The sequence below is a fragment of the Zophobas morio genome, unplaced genomic scaffold, assembly GCF_036711695.1.
Source record: "Zophobas morio isolate AGI-343-1 ecotype UQ-CSIRO unplaced genomic scaffold, CSIRO_AGI_Zmor_V1 ptg000108l, whole genome shotgun sequence".
NCBI classification, from domain to species: Eukaryota; Metazoa; Arthropoda; class Insecta; order Coleoptera; family Tenebrionidae; genus Zophobas; species Zophobas morio.
Window position 1 is genome coordinate 1,722,364 of NW_026972213.1, and position 15,240 is coordinate 1,737,603.

The 15,240-nt window shown below is 33.3% G+C and overlaps 1 protein-coding gene across 4 annotated transcripts in view; it reads left to right on the top strand.

Annotated features, from left to right (window-relative positions):
* Positions 1 to 15,240, top strand: part of LOC135144639 (zwei Ig domain protein zig-8-like) — a 412,694-nt gene that overhangs the window by 356,092 nt on the left and 41,362 nt on the right. For all 4 annotated transcript variants that reach the window (XM_064076682.1, XM_064076683.1, XM_064076684.1 and 1 more), the window contains exon 5: positions 13,815 to 13,916. In XM_064076682.1, the coding sequence (XP_063932752.1) occupies positions 13,815 to 13,916 (102 nt within the window). The remainder of the gene's footprint in view (positions 1 to 13,814; positions 13,917 to 15,240) is intronic.

The window sequence follows — 15,240 nt, forward strand, 5'->3', positions numbered from 1 at the left end:
TTTTTCAGTACCTAATATCTAGGAATATTGGTTACATCCACTTTATCGTCATCAGAGCATAACTCGTGTTTTTGTATTGCTAAAGCTAATAAAATCATTTATTTTATATCTAAAACTTTTGTTGCATTGATGTGACAGCAAAAATTCCGCTGTATATGAAAAATATATCCCTGATATTGTACGACGAAAGATATTTGCAAATGACTCCAATTATGGGAATTGCACCTGTAAAATTTCCGACCACTTCGAAACTGCACCCAGCATAAAACTGTCAATCAAGATTACTCGCCACCCTTACCTTTTCAGGACCGTATTTGTTTCAATACGTGAACAGGTAGATTGTTAAACGGACCGCTTTCAATGAATTTAATCTTAAAATTTAAGGACACATGAAAGTGTCCTTAAATTGACTAAATGACTACTTTTATTCAAAATATCAAGAGCACACTGAGCGAAGAGTACTAAATTCGTGAAAGTTGACCGACCTTTGACAAAACCTTGTTGCTGTGTAGAAATACTAGTCCGAATCTGGCTGTATATTTGTAATGTCATTCTAAAATTATTAGAACCTGTTTACGACGCAGAAGTCGAATAAACAAACATCAAATTGAGGAATACGGATAAAGAACTCACCCTAATGATACCAGTGGTAAAACCATTATAAACTGAGGCAAGTTTGAAGGCACCTGGATCTTTCAGGACTATAAAGACAGGATCGAAAGGACCCGATCTCTTCTGAACTATAACCAACAAATAAGTGGGGTCTATGTATCCGTTATTTTCTAAATTTACACTCATAAAAGGCAGCCTTTTGTGTGGGTATGTGTTGCAAAGAGTAGTAGTGGTGGAGACGTAGTGCAAAGACCCCAAGCTTCACCAGCACTCTATCCACATTGTAAATATCTTAAGACACAAAATGTACAACAAGAAAACTTAAATACATGTATTAAAGTTTGAAAAGTGTGTGATGGAAACAGACATTCAGCGCAAAAAGGAACTACTGTTTGCCAAACTCTTGGCGACGATACCAAAAAGGGAAGAAAAAAAATTTACAAAGAAGTTAGCAAAATTATCACCACAATTTTTGGAACTGTTTATTTCAAAAGTAAAAAGAATGGTTCCAGTTTAATATTGTGTTAAGACATAATTAAGAAAAATGTTATTCTTCTGAGTACATACAGTCACTTCCAAAAAAAGATGAGCAAATCAGGTTGTCATACATCAATGAAAAACATTGTTTGATGCTGGTACAGTCAAGGGCAAAATTGAAAGAACGACTGTCTTCCTTGTCCTGGTCTTCTTGTGACGGTACCTTCTTGTCTACACTTCTTTGCTGGGTTAAATACTGCTGTTTGAACAAATTTTGACAAACTAAATTATTATCACCCATGTCAGTCAGAAGACTGAAGCCCACTTGAATTTGCAACAATTTAGTCGTTCTTTCAATTTTTGCAGGTAACTGTACATAGAGAAAAGTCGGAAACAACCTTCAATTGCAATAGCAGTAAATGTAGCGCTAACATAGTACTCGTGTATCAAATGGCCGGAGAGTAGCGTGTAGACACCTTCAAGAAGATGATCAATCCATGTTTTTTTTTTATACAGGGTGTTATTGAAAGGTACGTACAACAAAATGGACAGTTCTTCGCGAAGTCTAAGAAGTCGGAAAAACTTATGTTGTCTTATTAAAATTTTAAGGGGAAAATTAACCCTTATCCAATCTTTTTAGACGCTACTGAAGGATAAATAGGTAAAATTAATTTTTTTTAGTAAATCCTAGCAACTGTAACAATAAAACTTTTGTCAAGACTAAATGTTGCTATAGAAACGAAAGATGATCTTTTTATCAGAGGCGTACAACGAATTTGGACATAAATTTTAATAATTTTTATCTCCAAAAGGAGAACACTTTTACCTGAACTTTTTTTTAACTTTTAGCACCCATACCTGGAGACCAATTGCCGATTTTATTTTGTACGTACCTTTCAATAACAGGCTGTACGTATATTGGATTTTGCTACAATTAGTGCGTTTGCTGTATACAAAAACACCACTGAGAAAATTCATTTTACAATTAACAAAAGAACTCTCTCACCAGACAAATAAACACGAAGATGATCTTGATGAGGCAACATCGAATCAAAAATTCAACAAGAATTTACAAGTTGGATTACAAGCGCATAAGCACTTACTTATTATTTTACAAGACAGGCTAATATAGAGAGATCAAAAATGATTGAGAGAGTTGGTACCTACTGTTTTTCTCCTCAAGTTGTCAACCTGATGAGCTGATGACAAATCTGTGACATATCATTGTAAGGTCATGACTCCACTGGCGTAACTGGTAAACGGGACGGGTATCCAACAGGACAACCAAATTATGCAACTAATTATACACAACTAAGAATGTCTTACAAAGTTTATTTCAAAATATCATAGAAAATGAAAAATAAATAAATAAATAAACAAAGCGTAAAAGGGAAACTAAAAAGCAGAAAAAGATTACAATAAATGTTGAAAACGTTGCCCATTATTTTGTAAGCAATATACACCCTTTTCTTTAAATTTTCAAACGCTTGTAAAATGTGGAGACCAATACTGTCAATTTCACGAACTATAGCATCTTGTAAATCGTCTAAACTATGAGGTCTATTGCGAAAAATGTTGTTTTTTAAGTGTCCAAACAAAAAGAAATCTGGAGGGGTTAAGTCTGGTGACGTTGAAGGTCATAGTCTTGTACTAATCACTCTGCCAGGAAATATTTATCCTATCCCAGCATAGTAGCAGCTGTATGAGGAGTCGCACCGTTTTGTTGAAAAAAATAATTTTCTCGTTCTTCTTGGCCTAATTGATTTACAAAATAGTCTAAAATTAGTGTTCTACATCCGTCGGCATTTATCATTTCATTGAAGAAGATAGGCCCAATTATCCTTCTCCTAGAGATGAACCGTGGTCACCTTGTATGGGTGCATGTGGAGTTTTTTACTTCCCGAGCGTAAGCAAAGGAAGTATTGTAATCGAGTCCGTCGGCCGACTCTCTACTTTTACGTTTTCTCGATCTTTCATGACCCCTAGAAGACGAAGAAATAGGTCTCCCATTTCCGTCTGTCTGTCCGTCTGTCCGTCTGTCCGTTTGTCCGTCTGTCCGTCCGTCTGTCCGTCCGTCTGTCCGTCCGTCTGTCCGTCCGTCTGTCCGTCCGTCTGTCCGTCTGTCCGTCTGCCGTCCCGGATTTTTATTAGACAGATAATCTCCGAAAGTACTCGACCGATTGTTGTGAAATTTTGTACTTATATTAAGAATATCATGTAGATGGTAAAACGCTAACCAAAATTTGTCTAATCATCCCCACCACTAATGCGATGACGTCACTTCAAAATTGTACATAGTCAATGGGTTTTCAATTGTATAAAATAACATAGTCCTACACATGTAGTTTACAACTCTGAATCGACTTTTCACCCGAAACGTCCAGATTTTTGGAAAAAAAATCAAAATTATAAAACAACATTTTGAAATTTAATTTTTAATCTGCTAATCAGAATGCTTTGAAATGTTGCAGATGTTTTAAGGCTATAAAGAGCATCATAAATCTTTAGTCAAAAAATATTTGCTTATCCCCTCCAAAAACTTGATGACGTCAGCTCAAAAGTTTGTGGAATAAATCATATCTAAAATGTACAAAATATGATGAGTCTGTACTTGTGAACTATCACTCCATTCATATTTTTTGGATTTGCATATACAGGGTGACTCAAAAAAATTAATGAATGCGTAAATATATTTTATTGATTTAATCAGGAACTACAAAACCGAATGCTCTGAAATCTTGCAGATGTTTTAAGGTCATAAAGAGCATAATAAATGTTTAGTCAAAATATATTTGCTTATCCCCTCCAAAAACTTGATGACGTCAGCTCGAAAGTTTGCCGAATAAATCATATCTAAAATGTACAAAATATGATGAGCCTGTACTTGTCATTTATCACTCCATTCATATTTTTTGGATTTGCATATACAGAGTGACTCAAAAAAATTAATGAATGCGTAAATATATTTTATTGATTTAATCAGGAACTACAAAACGGAATGCTCTGACATCTTGCAGATGTTTTAAGGTTATAAAGAGCATAATAAATGTTTAGTCAAAATATATATGCGTATCCCCTCCAAAAACTTGATGACGTCAGCTCGAAAATTTGCCTAATAAATCATATCTAAAATGTACAAAATATGATCAGTCTGTACTTGTGATCTATCACTCCATTCATATTTTTTGGATTTGCATATACAGGGTGATTCAAGAAAATAAATGAGAGCGTAAATTTATTTTACTGATTTACTCAGGAACTACAAAACCGAATGCTTAGAAATCTTGAAGATATTTTAAAATTATCATAAGCATGGTAAATTTTTGATCAAAACGTATTTGGTCGTCCCCCCTAAAAAATTTATGACGTCACCACAAAATTTTGCTGAATAAATCCTATCTAAAATGTACAAAATATGGTGAGTATCTTCTTGTGATTTATCATTCCATTCAAATTTTTTCGATTTGCATATACAGGGTGACTCAAAAAAATTAATGAATGTGTAAATTTATTTTATTCATTTAATCAGGAACTACAAAACCGAATGCTTTGAAATCTTGCAGATGTTTTAAGGTTATAAAAAGCATAATACATTTTTAGTCAAAATATATTTGGTTATCTTCTACAAAAAACTGATGACGTCAGCTCAAAAGTTTGCCGAATAAATCGTATCTAAAATGTACAAAATATGATGAGTCTGTACTTGTGATTTATCATTCCATTCATATTTTTGGATTTGCATATGCAGGGTGACTCAAAAAAATTAATGAAGGCGTGAATTTATTTTATCGATTTAATCAGGAATTACAAAACCGAATGCTTTAAAATCTTGGGAATATTTTAAAGTTATTATAAGCATGGTAAACTTTTGTTCAAAATGTATTTGTTCATCCCTCCTAAAAAAATTGATGACGTCACCCTTAAATTTTGCTGAATAAATCCTATCTAAAATGCAAAAAATATGATGAGTTTGTACTTGTGATTTATCATTCCATTCATATTTTTTAGATTTTCTTAAGAGGTGGTTCAAAAAAATTAATGAAGTCAATTTATTTTATTGATTAAATTAAAGGCAACACTTATTATTAGTATTACACCCCAACCAACCCAATTTGGTAGACACAAAATTTGTTAAAGGAAAAACTCGGTTGAAACATAAGGGTAGCACGCTTATTTACATCGACTTTAACATTACAGACCTGCATTTGTTTTATGCGCTCACTTGGTTCCGCGAATGTGAAATAGACATGTTTATAATCAACCAATTGTGAATTTCACCGTCAAGAATTAAAATAAAACCCAATGTTTTGTATAATAAGCGGAAGTCGAAGCAATAAAACCGATTGTCGTTTTGTTTACAGTTTCTCTGTTTGACTCTCACGTATGCTGTTACGCCTGTCATCTTAAATTAAGAATGTTTATACATACACGATTTTCAGTTGCCTCTGATACGTATACGTGAGTAAATTGTTTAGTTAGTTTATTGATTATTACAAATCAATATTCAAAACGACCCAATTCATTTTTCCGAAAATTTGAGAATATAATAATTTTATTCTTAGTATTACACTACATCTATCCCAACTGATGTACGTGTCCTTGCAAAAATGTTGATGACGTCATCGCAATTTTTTTTTAAATTCCCACTACAAAAATGTAATGAGAAAAAAAACACAATAGGCATGCAGTCGTCAAGTTTCCGACAGCGAGGGAAGTACTGTCTAAACTCTTTAGACCAATTTTTTTAGATTGTTTGACAGCTTTCGTAAGATATCCCGTCTGTTGAAACAGTCGCCTAATAGATTTATTCGGACTATGTTGTATTCTTTTTTCAAGATTATGAACTGCCTTTTCAGTTACCACCAAAACTGGTCTTCCAGTTGACTTTTTTGTTGGATACTACCGGTTTCAAGAAACCGCCCAATAATACGTATACAATGCTGTGTGAAAAGATAAAATACGATCTCTATAGTGGTAATAACAAAACTCTATGGAATAATTCCAGTTCCCAATTTCATCTTGGGTTCCACTGCGAAAATATACCAATACCATAAAGGTATTTTGCTCCACAGAAGGTGGAGGTATGTTTTGAAGAAAAAAACTGAACCAAAAACACAAACCTACACACTAGTCGCAAATTAAAATGCTGAAATACCGATCAAACGATCCAGTGGGGGCAAAAGTAACATCTACGCTACAAAGTCAAATTTGAAACATCAAATATGGCGAAAAGTTCTTCCCACCTACTGAAAAACCAAAATTATTCTAAGCCAGTTAAACCAACTATTTCAATAATTCTTGATCTTGTTGTATTTTCCTCTTATACCACAGTCATAGACAACCAAACACTGCTTTGTCAATTTTCCCAGAGCTAACGTTGAAATTCATAAACACAAAATGGTCTTCATAATATTCTTTACATCAGAAGTTTAATAATCGTCCAAAAACAGATACCACATATAATTACTAAAAACATTCTTAACCCTGACTTTAAACAAACATTTTGATGGAAAAGCATCAGTCCACAGAAGATGTCCTCCAATTCCTACATGCTGCAGTTTCAACCAAAGATGACAATTTGATATGTGATCAAGCTCTTAGAGAAATCCCGCTAGATCACATCAACTGACTTACCCAAATTAAGCTCTCTTGTTCAACCAGGGAGGCAGCAAAAGAAGTTAGAAATGGTAGATTTATTCGGAATAAAACCGTGTTGCTCTGTTAAAATCAGGTGCTAATCTGCAAGAAAGTGTTTTAAGAGATCTTAAATTATTGGTTCCATTATAATTTAATTTCTCCTAACGCATAACGGATTTTACAGTTGTAACTAAATTTTGACCACATTTCTTTCGTTGTAGGCCTGATATGAAACCTGAGATATCAATAGATTTCTCTAAATTTACTTCTAGACATTGTTTAAGGGGGATTTGAAGTAAAATATTTTGTCGGTGGGGATTATTAGCACCGAAAATCTCTACTTGGATGGGCGACTGTACTAATTCCTTATCTAAATAAATTACCTGAGGACGGTCATCCGTCCTCTGGTTGTTGCAGGTCGAGTATGTTTATTTTCTATTTTACAGGTAAATTTTACAATTATCTAAATAATCTTCACTTTTTTTTTTTGTATTAAGAAAGGCATCATGTTGATCGATATACACCAGAAGAATAACAGACACTGAAACTACCATTTTAGAGATGACAGATTTAGTAAGTATATTAAATATTTTCAAAACGAGCAAATAATCTATACATAAATAGTATGCAATAGGAGTATAATTTATAGTAATAAAAAAATAAAAAAGTATGTAAGAATGAAACGGAGGCATACGTTCAAAATTGGACAGACAGGCTTATAGATAGACAGATACATAGATTATAAAAAATTTGCTCGAAGCTGATTTCGACCAAATTTTCCGGAAAACAGAGAATGATAATTTAAAAAGATGTCAAATTTATAAAATTAATAATAACGAATTAATACAACAAAAAAATAACCATCAGTTTTATTAAACTTAACATTAAAGTTGTTTTTTAACTTTTAGTGATTTTTTTCTCTGTGTGCTTTTAAAATATAATCAGGATTTCGAATAGATAATCCCTTACGTTTCCTAGGATCAACAAGTTCCGGAAGAACGCATCCATAATAAAATTTTTGGGGTTTTAGAACCATTTTTTTACAAAATTCTTCGTCATATAGAACCTATGTAATTTTAACCCCTTTGAGTGTCCAAATGGCAAAAACACAAGATTTCCTTTTCGTTATGTGCAACTGGCTTTGCATTTGGTAATAATTTACATGTTCCTTATTTACTCTGTTTGTCCATTTTATGATAAAACGAGGCATTCTGCTTGAAAAAAAAACATTATAGTAAATTTTTTTGCATTTAATTTTGATAGGTAGGTATGTATACTAACTGACATTGAAAACCGAACACCAAGAACGAGTTGGAATTTTTTGACCAAACTTCGTATACAAGTTAGATATCAGTAGTACAAGAAATGATGAGAATTTGGGTCGTATCGGTAGGACAGTTTGTCTGTACCATAATCCTTTTTGTTCAAACCACGGAAGAAAACATCAGCTCTTGTGTGGCTATTATTGTCACTATCATCAAATTTGGTGTTGGTGGTTCTGTATTATTCTGGCAAGATGCCTCCTGCACGTAGACTTCGTAATTTCAGTGAACTTAGCGAGTTTGATAGAGGAAGGATTGTGGACTTGCGAGAAGCTGGAAAATCGTTCCCGGAAATTGGGCCCATAATGCAGAGGAGCGCAAGCACATTTTCAGAATGTTGGTGGGCATGGACAGAGGAAGGTCGACAATGAAGTTCCAGAGGCACAGGTGGTCGACAGCAAACAACACATCGTCAAGACGTCCATCTTCGACTTTTAGCTTTAAGAGACCGTTTTGCAACTTCCCGATCAATTGGAGATAATGGTTAGCTGAGACAGGACCACTAGTCACAGTACGAACGATTTCCAGGAGAATACGGTCCTTTGGACTTTTCTTGTATTGTCCTCATTATGTGGTTCCGCTCACGGTTGCACACCGCTGTGACCGGCTGCTCTGGTGCAGAGAACGACAGCTTTCGGAACAACATCGTCTTCAGTGATGAATCCTGGTTGTGTTTGGCAATGCATGACAGTCGGGTAAGGCTGAGAAGACGAAGAGAGAACGGGGCAATTTGCAATTTGCAATGGAAAGACATGTGCATCGCACTGTGGGGGTAATGGTATGCTGTGCTATGGCGCATGGAAGCAGGTCACCTCTAGTCTTTGTTAGGGGCAACATGAATGCTCATCGTTTCATCCACGAGATTGCAGAACCCCATCTTTTGCCATATCTTCAGACGCTCCCAACCCCCTTTTTCAACAGGATAACACCCGTCCTCATGTTGCACGTTTTAGTTTAAATCAATCTGAGTCAATATTTTGCCATGGCCACCCCGTTCACCTGACCTTTCACCCATTTAACATGTATGGAATTTAATGGGTAAAAAGCTCACAAAGTTAATGCATCCTCCACAGACCCTAGAAGCTTTACGACATGAGGTACAGCTCGCATAGGATGCGGTACCTCAGCCGAATAAAGATCGTCTTATCAGATCCATGCCAAGACGAGTCAATGAGTACATACGTCTTAGAGGTGGTCAAACCCATTATTACTAAAAACTTGGTTCTTCTTTGATTTTTTAACTTGAAATTTTCATCGATTGGTCACCGATCCTCTGTAAATATGTGGTGTTAAAATCATTATAAAATTCCAACTCGTTCTTGGTGTTCGGTTTTCAATGTCGGTTAGTATATATTTAAATTTTTATGTTCGATTTTCTAAATATTTTCAACATATACAGTTGCGGCCTTCCAAAAGTACACGATAATTTTTTCTATTGTAAATGTATATATGTTCAAATCATGGGCGTTCGAATAACAAAGTTTGTCAAATTTGACATTTTGTTTATTCAAAAATGCTACGTCACTGGTAATAGCCAGAGCCAGACTTACATTAATTTAAAAATTCAAAAAATTCCATGACAACGAAAAATCGTGCACTTTTGGGGGCCTGCAACTGTACATCGCTACATAAAAATTGTATGTTGATTGTCTTTTGTTTTAAATTATATTGTCATTGACATGTTTTTAAGTGGCAACTTACTTTTTTTTTTTCTTTGAAGAGTGAAAATTTTTGAAAGTTTTTCTACAGCTATAGAAAAAACCTTTGATTATGCTAGATTTTTTAGCAAATAATGTTTTTTAAAATATAATACGAGTGTGGCGATTAAAATTAAAAAAGTTTTTTCCACTAACTATTCCTGTTGAAGAAAATGACAATGACGACTCTCAAACAAGAAATCATTTTAAAATTTTTATGTAAAATTATGTATTTCCAAACTACAAAATCTATTTCTATTTTACTTGAAAGATGGAACGTGTGAGTCATAAAATCTTTCCCCTGAGTTAGCAATAAACATAAAAGATATGATCAATCTATACTATTATCTGTTTTTTAATTAAAAACTCGCTAACGTTGCAATTTCCGCGGAAAGTATTATCGGCAACACTGCACTGATTTGATTTAGGGAATTTTTTGACATCAAAAATTTTAAGGTTATTTTTGAAAAGTCATATTTTTACTCAAAGTACAATAAAAGTTAAGATTATAACAGCGATAAGAAACAATAATAGGTTACTAGTACTGCCCTGTAAACTTGTCGTTGCTTGAGGAAATTCCACAGACATAGCATCGCCATCACCTTCTATTTCAGCGAAATCATCGTCAGTTACCCTCTCATCATCATCTGTTTCGTCTGTATCAGAGTCTGCTAAAGAAATTATGACTGGTGGAATACTATCTAGAGGAAAATTGCCCATTTCTTTGTGCCAGTCTGCTAGAATTAATTCTTCACAATGCCGAATACTATTTTTCCACATTTGTGAATCAAAATTATTTAAAGCCTCCAACCACAAGTGCGTTACTCGATTTTTGTCTTCAGTATATTCGTGAATGTTTTGATTATAATAACGTTTGCAGTGTGCCCATGCCAGTTCAATAGCATTGTATTGACAATGGTAAGGTGGAAGTCGAAACACATCAATATCATGCTGTTTCAAAATGTTATCAATTTCATATTTTACAGGAGTATCAGGTGAAATTGTGGGCTGAATTAAATCCCATAAATCTTTTTTTGTAAATTTTGGATCAAGTGCAATGTTACATTTTGTTAAATATTCCTGCATGACAGTTTTGTTTGAAGACTTAGTTGGTGGTTTATCTAATTTTACGGAGTGATAGCTGGCATTATCCATAATCACGACTATTTTAGAACTTTTTGAAAAATTTGGTGAACAAATTACATTAGGTATAAATTGGTTTAAAACCCATTCTTTGAACATACTGGAATCCATGGTTTTATGATAATCTCTATCATTATTCGTAGAGTGTAAGAGGAAGCTACACCCATTTATAAAACCCTCTGAGGATCCAGCATGCAAAACCGTAAAACGCTGTCCTTCAAATTTTGTGGCTTTATAGTTTTTTGTGTGCATATTGTCATGTACCCATGTTTTTAACTGGGAACCATGCTTGTAAATCCAAGTTTCATCGAGGAAAATGAATTTAACGTCTGGATAATCTGCTTTATATTTCAGGTAACATTTTAGAAATTTGATTCTTTTAGCAACTATATCAGGTCTTTCTATTAAAATTTTTCGATGATTTTCATACTTATATTTAAAACCCATTGCTTTAATTATTTTATATAGCGTACTTCGCGATCCTGTGCATTCTAAATTCTTTTGTGCAAATGAAAGAAGCGTATCCAAATTAAAATATTGCCCTGTTTCTTTGTATTTTTGAATTTGCCGTCCCAACTCTTCCCTAAAAAAGTGATCCTCGAATGCTGCAATTTTTTTTCTCCCCCCTGAACTTTTAGATGAGACAATTGGTTTGCCCGTTGTATGGCACTTCAAAATAGTTCTTACCGTGGACTCAGAAACCTAATTTAAAATATTGATAAATATTACGTACTGAGCATATTTTAGTACCGAAAAGACTGTCTTTAAGTGTTCATGCATTTTTCTTCCAGTTATGGCTGGCTCCAATGTCAAAATTAAGTGGTAGCAATTAATGAGTGCCATTTTCAATTTAGCACTTAAAAGATTTCGCGTTTTGCGATGCATTTTTTGTTCTTTCAAAAATTAAGAAATTTTTGAATGACGGGCTCTTATTGAAACTTTCAAAAAACAGGCGTGCCAATGAAGTATGGAATAACACTACATAGGTTTTTTTTTTTGTTATACCAACTTGATTCAACAGGTGGTGAGTTTTTAAAATAAAAATAAATTATATTAATAGAAATAAATCTTGTTAGAAGTTTTTATGATTTTTTAGTTTCTACTGTATAGGTATTTAATTTGTGAAGTACGCACAAACGTACATGCCTGTTTATATAAATGCAGTATTCTATTGAACAGATATATTTTCAGATTGATAAAATGACCACAAACTGTAACCACTCGTATATTGCTACAAATACAGCAACTAAACTAAATGTAAAATTTTCAGTTGCCGACTTATGTTAGGATCCTATGACCAATCTCTGTGTAGACCAAAAGTAAGAAGAAAATAAAATCTGAATTTCTGTGAAAATTAGCTAAATAATTTCAGTAAAAAAAATCTCCTGAATCATAACACAGTTGGCCCCTTCACTTTAAGCCATTTATCTATGAGTGATGGCGTTAAGCTCTTTAGGCGTATACCTGCTCTCATCCCCAGTAAACCAGAAAATTTCTCAGCTTGAAAAATATTTCCGAATCTGTTTTTTCGGCATGTGTTTTAGAGTTTGTTTATTATCCGATTTTCATTTTTCAAAAACTTATCTACTACAAAATAAATTTACTACAGATGTCTGTAAGTAAAATTTGGAAATTTTACTTACAAGTTATAAATAATAAAAGCACTCAAAATTTCAGGAATTGTAAAGCTTAAAAAGTATGTTCAAATACAGTTTTTTCAAAAAACTAAAAATCAGATCTATAGAGTTTTTTCCGTAGATTATACATACGAAAAATTGTTGTGATTAGACCAAGGGTTTTCTGTAAAAGACGTGCCCCGTTTTACATTATTTCCCCTTTACTGAAATCTACTTCAGCTCCCCCTTAAAAGACAATATTCGTTACTGTTTAGAACAAGAACTGTAGTTGCACCAACATTGAAGGAACATCTAGATTATTTAGGATCGTTGGCGGAATTTTCTTTTTTTATGTCCCAGTCAGTTTGGAAATTTAAAGTAAAATTTCCCAAAACATTGATTAGAGCTCTACAAAATATAAAAAATTTGCGAAAGCCTTGCTTAACTACATTTTGTTTGTAAAATAAATAAATTCAACTAAAAAAACATCAGAATTAAAAGATCGTTAAATAGGTCTGAGAAGTTTAAAAAATGTTATTTTCACCTCTGGGGATAAAACTTGACTAAAATTTGTAATGTAATTAATCCCTAAAAATTGGTTTGTTACGTTATGAAATTATATCATTTTGATCGCTAAGGCAAAATCTTATTAAACTGAAAAACAGTGTAAAAAAAAACTTTCTTTCCTTTTATTCGTTGCTTGAAAACAAAAAGCTTCATCGACAATGAAAAGAGAACAGTGTATATAGCTTTCGATAATAAATAAATTTTGCAGCTTTGAAAAAAAATGAGATACCTATTCATGCATTACATCAATGAAATAAGAAAAAAAATAAAAGGAAAACTTGAAAAATGAATAACGTACACCATATAGAATACAGTGCCTCCAGATTCAGTATAAAACCTCAACAAAATAAGCCACTATGTTTATACAGTGGGGTTATGCTTCACTAGTTTCGAAAGAGTAAAACTACAAATTTTGATAAACTTAAGACGTTATTGAAAGTATTTTTAATAATTTGAACCTTTACAAGAAAACGTATTTGTTTTAGACAAATTTCCTGAAATTAATTTAAGAAACAGGAATTTAAATTTTTTTTTATTCTTTCTGCAAAAGGTTTTAATCATATTATGTGCCATTATGAACCATTTAAATGGGACCGCTTTCATCTCCAATGGCACATTAATGATTAAGTGGCACTCGCGTGGGGCAAAAACACGAAAGCAACGTCAAGACAATAGCAATAACTCTTACAATCAAGTAGGTGCTTGCGGCTTTCTCAAGTGAATGATAAATTCGAATGTTTTAGGTCTCGTGGATTAGAAGAAAGGATTATCATTTACTCACAGTTGGATTAACAACATACAGCAGTGACGAGAGGTTTCAGGCTATACATTTGCAACATTCAGGGGTGAGTAAAAAGTTTTACGGTCGGCGTTGTGCCCACCTTTTCATTACTTAATCCTGAATACTTAACTAGCATAAACTTTGAATGTTTTATTCATGGCGTATCCCGTGTACGTCTATACAAAGAACGTCTTGTTTCGAATTTTTTCTTTCTCCCTCTTTCGGAGGAAAATGTATTTTGCTACTTGTCACTTAAAGCGCGTAAGCTTTTAAAAATTTCTATGATCGATGGCGTAATTTAAAAACGTTTTACACTCATGTCTTATATATTACAACATGGTGCTTTGAGCCTGCCTTAGTGACACTGCATAAGAAGGATGGTGATATGGTCTATTCAGGTGTGTGGAAATTCGATTAAGTGGAATAACAGTTGGCTGAATGTTCGCTAGAGATAGGAGCTAGGAAGCTTCCATGCAAGAAAATAAATTGGAATTAAATAAATGCAGGGAAGTGATGAGCTAGAAGTGTTTAGTGGCCTTTTGTGCACGAACAAGTAGAGCAATACGCATAAAGGCACCTCTTAGAATGACTTATTCTATTGAATTTTCCTTGACACGGTTTAAATCTCCCTTTAATTTATATAAATATTTTAAAATCGTCGCGTGGTTTAAAAATCTGTCGTATGTATCATAAAAATAATAAACGAAGTATTATTCTGCAATTTTGTTATTCATTGAACGCTTTGCCTTTTTTTCGCTCTTAGAATTTAATGATAGATCAATTGTGTTAAAATGTTAATTTGTGAATAATAATAATACTAAAATAATTTTCTTGGCAAATTTCCTGGTTAAGTTAAATTGAAAATCTTTATAAAAAACAAAAACTAATGAAACAAACGTGATAAGAAAATACTGCAAAAATTGAGAAACTTATTAAAATAATAGATATAATTTATGCCATGACACTTAAGGAAAGAACAACGAAAATCCAATTTCTTAGATACTTAAAAACCCCCGACAAAAAATTAACCCTTAAAAAGCCTAAAATTGGTTAGCAGAGAACTGAACTTGAACTCATTAACTCAAACGCAAATGGCGTGTAAGACGAATATAAATCGCCTAATGTAAAAAAAGAACTGAATCACAATACGACATTAAAGAAACGCCATCTATGGGAAGCCTACTTAAAGTCTATATATGTTATTACTGCTTTTTACTCTTTCACCCTCCAAGAAGATGCAATTGGAATTATTGATCAAACCATCGTCGTAAAAACCTTCCCGATTGAATCGGTTTTCAAACAAAAGAAACGGCGTTGAAATCGGTTCATCAGTTTAAGAGGTACGATGCAACAAAGAGAAGCAGACGTTTTTAAAATGATTAAAGTAA